This window comes from Sardina pilchardus, chromosome 5 (genome assembly GCF_963854185.1).
Source record: "Sardina pilchardus chromosome 5, fSarPil1.1, whole genome shotgun sequence".
Classification (NCBI taxonomy): domain Eukaryota; kingdom Metazoa; phylum Chordata; class Actinopteri; order Clupeiformes; family Clupeidae; genus Sardina; species Sardina pilchardus.
The window spans coordinates 12,740,254-12,750,253 of NC_084998.1; the positions used below are offsets into that span (position 1 = coordinate 12,740,254).

The 10,000-nt window shown below is 43.1% G+C and overlaps 1 protein-coding gene across 5 annotated transcripts in view; it reads left to right on the top strand.

The window, feature by feature from the left end:
* npas2 (neuronal PAS domain protein 2) overlaps positions 1-10,000 on the top strand; it is a 57,694-nt gene that overhangs the window by 32,578 nt on the left and 15,116 nt on the right. For all 5 annotated transcript variants that reach the window (XM_062535600.1, XM_062535602.1, XM_062535603.1 and 2 more), the window contains exons 2-6: positions 5,061-5,449; positions 5,817-5,873; positions 7,236-7,390; positions 8,116-8,207; positions 9,181-9,270. In XM_062535600.1, the coding sequence (XP_062391584.1) occupies positions 5,376-5,449; positions 5,817-5,873; positions 7,236-7,390; positions 8,116-8,207; positions 9,181-9,270 (468 nt within the window). In that variant the 5' untranslated portion in view covers positions 5,061-5,375. The remainder of the gene's footprint in view (positions 1-5,060; positions 5,450-5,816; positions 5,874-7,235; positions 7,391-8,115; positions 8,208-9,180; positions 9,271-10,000) is intronic.

A 10,000-nucleotide genomic window follows, 5' to 3' on the forward strand; every position in this document is an offset into this window, starting at 1 on the left:
GGCAAACCCCCACGTTCAAATCAATCAGAGATGAGAAGGAAAGAGGAGTGTGTGTGTGTGTGTGTGGGGGGGGGGGTTTGAAGAGAGCCATGAAGCTGATTAAGATGATGATGATTATGATGGTGGCGATGATGATGTTCTTTTCCAGCCAATGCAGATTGTTGGAAACTTTGATGCCCTGGAATTCCACTCCAGTATGGGTTTATCCGTGATCGTTTACTTTTGCCTAATTGGAAGTTGTTTGGAAAGGATGGAGGGAGGACCCAGTAGAGAGAATTAATCACGGATTTAGACAGTTCTGTCGAGTGGAACAACGTGAAGAGTCTGAGTTATGAGGTGAGATGGAGATAGCTTTCACCTCTCCAAAGACCATTTCATGCTGCTTGTCTGTTTATGGGCAAGAAAGAAAGAATCTAAAACAGAGCATGAAAATGAAAGAGCTTCTTCTAGAACAATGCACTGACGAATCACATCTCTGGTCAGTGTCAGGGGAAAATAACCATTAGTCAGAAACCAGAAAAGCTGTTGGTCCGTGCTGTTTGAATGTCCAACATAATGGATTTGCATAGTTTTCCATTTTTGTTATGGTTGTTTGAGACTGTCTGAGGTATTTGGCTGTGGTGGCCTTGTCCCTGGTGTGCTGAGAGTAATTCAGTGAGAATAGAAAGCATGATTTCCATTCAGTTCAGACATTTTTAACGTTATACTTGGGGAGGATGATTGTGCATCGAGTTGTATTCAGTCATGCCCATTTGTGTCTGCTGGGCATCAGGTCTGCTCTTGGGTCCAGAACAAGTGTTCCCGAAGCATTACGGCAATTATAAGAATCAAGTGGACGTAATGGAAAAATTGTGAGATCCTAGCAGTGACAGGAGCCCATGTGCAGGATGGCGCAAACCTGGGGAGTGTGAGGCGGAGGAGGTAAAGAGGTTATTTCATAAGTCTCTCTTAACTTGACACAGCGTTGCTGTGATGGAGCTGGGGCTTGGCCACTCTTCTGCGCCTCTGTTATTTTGCGTCGTCATGGTTACCAGTAATACACCAGCCGCATCAGCCTGCTTTTCCCTAAACGGTGGCAACATTTGAGGTATTACTAAAATGTTTGACTCCGTGTTAGCGCAGTTTATTTATTTTATTTTTGTTTGTTTGTTTGTTTTGCTTGTGTTTCAGTGGTTGATTTCTTTCATTGATGATGTAAGCCGATCTAGAGTGTGTCGGTGCAGTTTCCACAGCTGCCCCAGTCTGATGAGTTTCCAAGTGGGCTTCCATGTTTGTATAAATAATGAAAAGCTGTTTCTGTTCCAAGTGCTGTTACTCCCGGCTGCAATGCTTCCCTTACATTCATTAAACAAACCAATGCGGAGGATATAGACTTTCTTTCTCTCCCTTTCTTTTTTTCTCTTCATCTCTATCTTGTCTTCTTCCTTGCTTTTCTTTCTTTCCATCTCTTTTCTTACTGTAAAAGGCAAATACCCTTCACCTTCTGAATTGTATGTTTGATTGCTATTACACAAACACACTCACACAGACACACACACACCTTTAACTTCGACCTGTTTATCATTTTCATGCTGTTCACTTTCCCTCTCTCTTTCTCCGCCTCTCTCTCTCTCTCTCCTTCTCTCACACTCTGCTGTGTTGAGTTTTCTAAAGAGCTGTTTCTGCCTCCAGGATGTTTCTAGGTCAGTGGCACTCTGCTTGCATGTGATGTTCCTGTAGTCCTCTGCTAATGCTGCCTTGATGTGGAGGCAGAGGTGCTAATAGTGAACATCTAACACATTTCCCTCCTTTTTGTTCTCAATTGAATGGCTTGATAGGCATTAATATCACACCCTTGACTAATAATGGCAAGCAACATATTGGCAAATATCCACCAGGCTAAATATTTACCAACATTTACCACAGAGAGGTTTTTGTTGGAATAATTAAGTTGCTGTTGTTGCTCTGCTTGGTTGAGTGGAAATACCTGTTGAGTGTGTCCTGTCTCAGGTCTGAGGTCTCTCAAATAGATGCGTGTCCACAGCATCCGTTTCAGTCTCATGGCACGATTACTGTCAGCTCGGTATAGCTGAGGTTTGTCTTCTTCTTGTCCTATTTTTTTTTTTTTTGTTACTGTGGGAGTGAGACCCGAGCAAGAGACACAGTTTCACAAAGACCACACTTCACCACATTAATAGAGACAAATACGGGAACACCGAACACAAGATGAAGAATGATTAGATTAAAAAGCAGAAAAAAGCAAAGGGCCTGCTTTTATGATATACGTATGGTTGCAGTAAACTGTGATCAGCAAAAAGTCGGATTTTTTTCGGCGTGTCTTAGATTTTTTTTTTGTCAGTTTAGTGTCCTATTTTTTGAAACCCACTGACATACAGTAAACTGCTTGTGAAGTGTTCCCTCTGTGTTTCCTTTGAAGTGTACTGCCTATGCTTCTAGCACTGGAGTGAAAGAAAGTAGAGTTCATGGACAGAAGCCACTGGAGCACACAAGAATAGAAAAAGCTCTTTCCAGTGAAAACAGACCTTTGCTCCAGTCTGTGGGGGCGACTGGAGCACAAACCCGGGGCCGATGAATTAGGAGTTATGTGCCCTGACAAGTTTGCCCATAGCCAGACCGAAACTAGCCATTTGTTCCTTAGAGGGGGGGTTCACTTTGTAGCTCCTACCAGTCCTTCCTCGTTCACATTACTTGAGCTTCGTTTCAACAAACTTCATGGTCAGTGCATGGCAGTGGCATTGCTGTTTCCCGCAGAGCTGTGGTCAGCAGCAAACAAGGCCTTGCGAGCGAGCAAGTGTGCCCAAATCTTGCCAGGAAAATGCACAACCACTGCACTTCAGAAACCTCAAGAACCCTCATTTTCACAGGTGTTTCCGCTTGCGCTTGTGAACAGGGTTGAGCGTTTCTGGTCACTGCCAGTGTTAAGAGTGGTCAAACAGCTGTGTACGGTAGCTGAAAGAACTGGCTAGTCGTTGCAGGAGCACTTAGAAATCTGTTTCTTGCTGAGCTTAGATGTTAGCATCTCCTCACAATGCGATTCAGTGTTTCTGAAAGAGAATTAGTGTTCGTTTTGTTTGCCCTCAGACTGGGTTTCTGCACTCAGGTATACTTTTGGTCAGCTCGTGCAGAATTTGCAGTAGAAACAATTTCAGAATGTTAAGAAGGGATGAAAAAATAATCTTGAAGTCAGTCAACACAATATGCTGCAGATGTGTATTCTCTCTCTCTCTCTCTCTCTCTCTCTCTCACACACACACACACACACACACACACACACAAAACCAAACACTTTGTGAATATCTGCAGATGTTACGTTCAAGGCTGAATTCTTGTTTTTGAATGTGTATGACTCCCAGTAAGTCCTCATAGCATTTGAAGCAATAAGGACAAGCGAAAGATGGAATCCTTGGAATTGCCACCTCCTTTTTCCGGGCTTGCTTTTCTTGTTCGTTTAATTGTTAGGTCCTCAGTTGTTTGTGTTGGTCAACAATATGCAATTACAGCGCCAGAGCCACTGAATTATAAATTAGGACAAGGGAGACTGCTGCCATAATGGCACCGGGCCAGCTCCTGTCACATCGCTGTGCACAGAAACCACTTATCAATATTCACAGATAATGAGATCCCGCTGAACTAGTCACCTGTGGGAAGTGCTGTCTGTCTCGGAGCGGGAGATGGGGGATGGTGATAGCTGTATCAGTGCGTTGACCTCGGCTGATGTGTCTTTTATATCCAAAAGGAGAGTCATTTTTTTTTGCTCTTTTTCCAGCACATTTTCCGTTAAGGAAATCCTGTTGTGACTTGTCTGTAACAAACACATATTTGTCACAGTTTTGTAACTGAGAAGGCTGTTTCTCTGGATGGCTTCGGAGCCCTGAGTTGTCACATTACGGAATTGTATCAACACTCTATCATGTTAGTTATGTATGTAGGCCTATTGTATCGGTATTGTGTTTTCCAGATGTTCTCATTTTCAATAGCTGAGTGTTGCAAAGGTAAAATAGTCTCTGACCATTCACAGCAGGACCCAGGCTTCAATCTTAGCGATGTCTCTGCGTCAGCTGATCATTAGCACAGGCACACTACCTACCCGTTCCTCTTGCTGTAATAATGACTTGTTACTTCTGCGGTAGTATGCAAAGTATTCACAATACATTTGTGTTTCATTCACTTGCAATGGAAATATTTCTGTTTCAGCTTGTAGAGACCAGTCACAGAGAGTAAAACATAAAATGTTCTAATTAAGATTGTCTGCAAGCCTCAAATGTTTATTTTCATCTGCCAGTAACCACGTTAAAGGCTTATATTTTCAGTGGAGTGTAAAGGCTGCTGCAAAGCCCAGGGTCACTTTATTGCTGTGTTAGGGCACTGGTGTTTTTCACTGTTTGGCAGTGTTATGTTATATGTGGTGTTCCGAGAGCTTCCTCACATGTGAGAAGGTCAGCACGATGAAACTGGACCTGCATGCACTCGATATGAAGTAGCACAAGTAATTCATTAATTTAGTTCTGTCTAATTTTAGTGGCGTCCTTGCGGAGCCCTTCATAAAGCATGCGATGAGAGTTATGAACATGCTCTGGTCACTATACCCTCCACTCTCTGTGACACTGCAGCCAAACCTTTTATGCTTAGTGTGCACCACAGGGCTTTGCACTTAAATTGATGAAAAAAGCAGCTGCCTATGAGAGATCTACTTATGAAAAGTCCTGAGATCTACTTATGCAAAGTGATTATGTTTGATGGTTGCACTGTAGCCAAGATGAATAACATGCCCTTGTTTTGTATTGATCAGTTTCGGGTCATGAGAAGTACAATATTACCAGAATCAATCAACTGTCAGTCAAGACAATGAATTGGAGAAAGAAATTAATCAGTGAATGCTATAGTAGCCTTTTTTTGACAGATTGATGTCAATAATGTGAATAATGTGGTCTCATATTTTCCATTAATTCCATAGCAGTTGAAGTGGCAAATATTTGAGCCTATAATAGCCAATGAAAAATTGTCCACTCTATTCCTAAACCAACTCTGTTTTTCTCTTTTTTCTCTCTCTTTTCTCACAGGTCCTCATGACTCTGTTGAAGATCTCAGGAGTTAGTCTGGTCATCAGGTCAACCGTCAAGGCTAACCCAGACAGCAGATTGTCAGTGGACTAGACGCAGCTGCTAAGCTCAGTCACAAGCACAGTGGTGTCAGACCCCCTTCCACCCCCCCCTGCACAGTCAGTGGCTAACGGTTAGCTTGGCTAGGTGGCAACGACTAACAGTTAGCCTGCTAGACAGCAGAGGTCTTGGGGAGGAGATACAGGTCACTGTTTCCAGGCGAGTGCCAGCACAGCCGGCGTGAATGGCATACGCTAGCCTTAACCAAGAGTCTGGATGGGAGAGGGCGTGAGCATGGACAATCTTAGCGAGTTTGGTGGCCTTTGTCCGTCTGGCCGGCGGGAATGGGAGTGAGTATCAGAAGCTGGAGAAGTTTTGTTCAGTAAAACTGGATTACAAAAGGAATTTTGCGTCAGTAGTTCTTCTTTAGGCTACTAAAGGTCTTGATGTGTAAATGAATACCATGAGAACACTTTAGGTTGTGATAAGAGTTAGCTCCTACCTGCATACCTTCAATGATAATGGAGAAAGTCAGGACCTGTAATATCCTCAAAAGGTTTTCAAGTAAGCAATCATTACCATGTAGCATTCTGTGAATGTCTTTCTTAACACCCCTGAACCTTGAAGATTGCACTGGAATTTATCCACCAAAAATGCACTGTAGATTTGACTGTATGAAGTACAATAAGAAACTTATTTCTTTTTCTTTTTTCATAGCACCAGCAGCTGTGTGGATGATCTTATGGATGAAGATGAGAAAGACAGAGCAAAAAGGTTTGAATATTTGATATGAGTTAATGCACTGACTTATGTATGTGTTCTTGATGTCCATATTAGAGCAGGATACTGCTGTCATCACTGGTCACTGGTTTCATTCCTATGGAGTATACAAACAGATGTTGGTTTGGATCAATTAATTATGTTAAATTAATCAATGCAAATGATAATACCGTTTTATCTGTTCTGTGGGTCTTATTGGAGGTGTTTAGCACTTAAGAGTAGTGCCTCGTTCATTGCTTAAAAAGAAAAGTCACACATACTGTAGGCACAATAGGCCACCCTTATGAAAGCTGGCGAAAATGGAGTCTCGTCTCAGCCCACCACAGAGACAGAGAGAGAGAGAGAGAGAGAGAGAGAGAGAGAAAGAGAGAGATGAGGTGACGAGCATAATCAGACGAATCTGTCGGCAACAAAGCAACAAAGTCAAGATCGGTAGCCATCCCCGAGCAGCAGCAGCAGCAGCAGCAGCATGGTGGCTTAGTGTGGGGTAGACCTTCTAATCAGCTTTGACTCATGTGGTCAGCTGCAAGGGCTGGCCTAAAGTATACTACATAACCAGAGGCCACTGCTTATCACCCTTAAGAGGTGACAACCTCGCCTCACCTCGCCAGGCCAAGTGCTATGATAGGTCATCACACTATTTAAACTCACTATTGTTTCCACGGTAGAGACATGTCTTGGCATATACTGCCATAAAAGGTCAGGGCGAGTGTGTGTTCAGTGATGTGAGTGAAGTTAACACTACAACCATTAATGGTTATGTTAGCTCTCAAAAGGTCAGATATTTACAGTAGATACCTAGTAAGCATAGGCCGTGGCCCATGTTACAGTTCTGAGAGCTGTGACAGATTTGACTGGTCTATGATGACAACGTGATTATGAAGTGGCAACGTCAGGCTGATAACACACGGTCTATGTAATGAGTTGCCCCTGCCCAATCAGCTGCACTTAAAGGGACACTTCACCGATTAGCATTAAGCTTTGTATCTTTAGAAAACCAGTCATGTTTTTGAATGGTCATGCATCATTCCCTCAGTTTGCCTTGAGATGGGAGAAATACGGATTTCAATGAAACCCATGAATAGGACTTCCTGCTTTCAATGATGTAAAATGCTGATTTTTAAATAATTGAAAGCAGGAAGTACAACATTGAAATCCGTATTTCTCCCATCTCAAGGCAAACTGAGGGCATGATGCACGACCATTCAAAAACATGACTGGTTTTCTAAAGATACAAAGCTTAATGCTAATCGATGAAGTGTCCCTTTAAAGGCACATCCTCCTTCCTCTGCTGTACAGTATGTCTGCCTCTGTCTGTCTTCTGATCTTCCTCCTCTCCTCTTCCTCTCTGGACAGAGCGTCCCGTAACAAGTCGGAGAAGAAGCGCCGAGACCAGTTCAATGTGCTCATCAAGGAGCTGTGCACCATGCTGCAGGGGCAGGGCCATCCCCGCAAGATGGACAAGTCCACCATCCTGCAGCGGACCATCGACTTCCTCCAGAAACAGAAAGGTGGGGAGTGTGAGGCTGAAGATGGGGTCAGTCAGGGTGGTGAAAAAGTGGGCCAATGTGCTGTGGGTTCCCATGTAAGATTGAATGCGAATGGATTTTGTGCCAGAAGTGCCAGAATAAAATTGACTTCAGATGGTGAAATCATTTGCCGTTGCCCACTTACACCAGTCTGTAGAGCAGTAATGTTTTCAGACAACTCTAAAGCCAACATTGTGAGGGCTCTTAGAGAATAATCAGTATGATTTCCCCCCCAAAAAAGAACAGATTGTTATGTCTGAACCACTGTTATGTCTGGAGACACTCATAGGTAAATCTGGTAGAAATGCAATGGTAGCAATTACACTTTCAACAAAAGTGATCCAAATTGGAAGGTGCAGTGTTGTTCTCAGTGTTTGAGAGATGAGTTGTCGTTGAAAACCAGTGGGTGTTGCCCCATCATGGGCAGATTTGCTCCAGATGGGCTGAAGTTGGGTCCAGATGTGTTGTCGTGTTCCAAAAGTGACAGTAACCCTCGGCCCCACTGGTCCACAGAGAGGTCCAGTCCACCAGTGCAGGTCATCCTTACTGATCATCTGATTTGTGGACGGCTGAGTGGGGATCAATTGCAGTTGTCAAGAGATTGGGGTGTGGGCATGGAGACATCACTATTTCCACTACATCATGTAACCTTTCTCCCCTCTATCACCCTTTCCTTCTCTTCTCGTCTCTTCTCTTCTCTTCTCCAGAGATCACTGCTCAAACAGAATCATGTGAAATCAGACAAGACTGGAAACCTTCGTTTCTCAGCAATGAGGAGTTCACCCAGTTGATGCTCGAGGTAAAATACAATACAAAGCAACAACAATACCATGCGTCTCTGCAACAACAGTTCCAGTGCCGGTTTAAACTGTGAAATTGATGCCTTTCCAGACACATAGTGACGCAAAAAGCAGTGTGACTTAAATGTCAAATGCCGCCTAACTGAAGGCAACACAAAAAGCAGCTGCTACTTTTGTGATGCTCACTGATCCAATATGGAAAGTAAATAATGTGTAATGGTAATTGTTTACTTAATGGAGAAAGGAAGTACGTACGTATACCTTGGGAAATGACCATTAGTCAACGCAAATACACAAAGCCTGAAACTGAGCCAGTGCGTCCATATCCTAACTGACCTTTTCTGTTCTGGGTGTTATGAAGGCTTAGTATTGTATTCATTGTATACTGGATCAACATTGAAGCAGTGGGATTAATTATGTTACCTGGAGACTTTGCATTTTAACAATGTGCCACAGTCAAATGTGAAGAAAGTATACGTAGAATAAAGCTAGTTTAACTGGGACGTGTTGACATTTCATTCTGATTGTTTAGTATAATTTCATACAGTATATATGTCATACCATGGCAGTATGCCCACCACAGCTTACCACCATGCTGAGTTGGCAGTTCTGATCAGAGGGCAGATTTGACTCTCCCTAGCAGGGTCCGTCTGACTCAGGTGTGTGCTGGGTTTACCCTCGGGCAGGTGATATTCACACGCGTGTTTACTTAGGTGTCTGCTCCGATGATGCTTTAGCGCCCATTAAGTGAACCAGGATGGAGTTATATTGGTGCCCAGGGGCCATTACCACAGCAGTACAAATATAGTTTGACCGTTATAGTGCAGTTAAAACCGTTCTCTCGCTCACACTCTCTCCTCTGTTATAGGTGTTTCTATCAAGTCTGTACATAACTACATTAGTGATACATCTTTGGTGTGTGTGTTTGTGTGTGTGTGTGTGTGTGTGTGTGTGTGTGTGTCTATCTAACAGGCTTTAGATGGTTTCCTCATTGCACTCACCACAGATGGGAACATCGTCTACGTGTCTGATAGTGTATCTTCATTAATTGGCCATTTACCGGTAAGTACCAACATACTGTACAGTATCTGTTTTGTTTTTTTTAATGTTGGTAAGGAGATTATGAGTGGATGAATGCATTTATTACCTTTGTGGATACTTGTTGAGGTTTGTGGATGTGTCCGGTTTTATCGGTTGCTGTAGATGGTCATAAATAAGCCCTCACCATGATATGTGTTCAGTGGTGGAAATGCAACGTTGACGTCAAACGTCAGCCTATAAGTCTCATGACCTTTGTGCTGTCTCTCAGCCAAACTTGAATGGATATCAGTGTAAACAAAGAAGTATTGAATAGCGGGTTAAGAAAGGAGGCACTTAATTGACTATTACTCCGTCACACGTTTGACTTGTGGTTTCAAATTATATTCAATTTGGTCACCAAATCCATATCTTTCCCTGAAGACAGATCCATGCCTTTTTCTTTCATAGAAGACTCATTTTGACTCCAAATAAGATTTCGCATGGCTCCCATAAAATTAATTCTAGGTCTTTCTTACAAATGAGTGCCTGTTGCGGTCTTAGCAGGCAGATATCATTTGCCATTCTATTGGTTCGTGTCTTGACGGAGATAATTCTGTGGTCACATGAATGTGCTTAAGAACTGTACCAGAATATCCTGCTTTTTGGGAATGTGGGGGATCAGAGAGCGACTTCTCTACACGCTCACACCCACCTTTTGTCTGTGGAACCTACCTAAAGCATACAGTATAGGTGAGGGCTCTTTTCTGTGCCG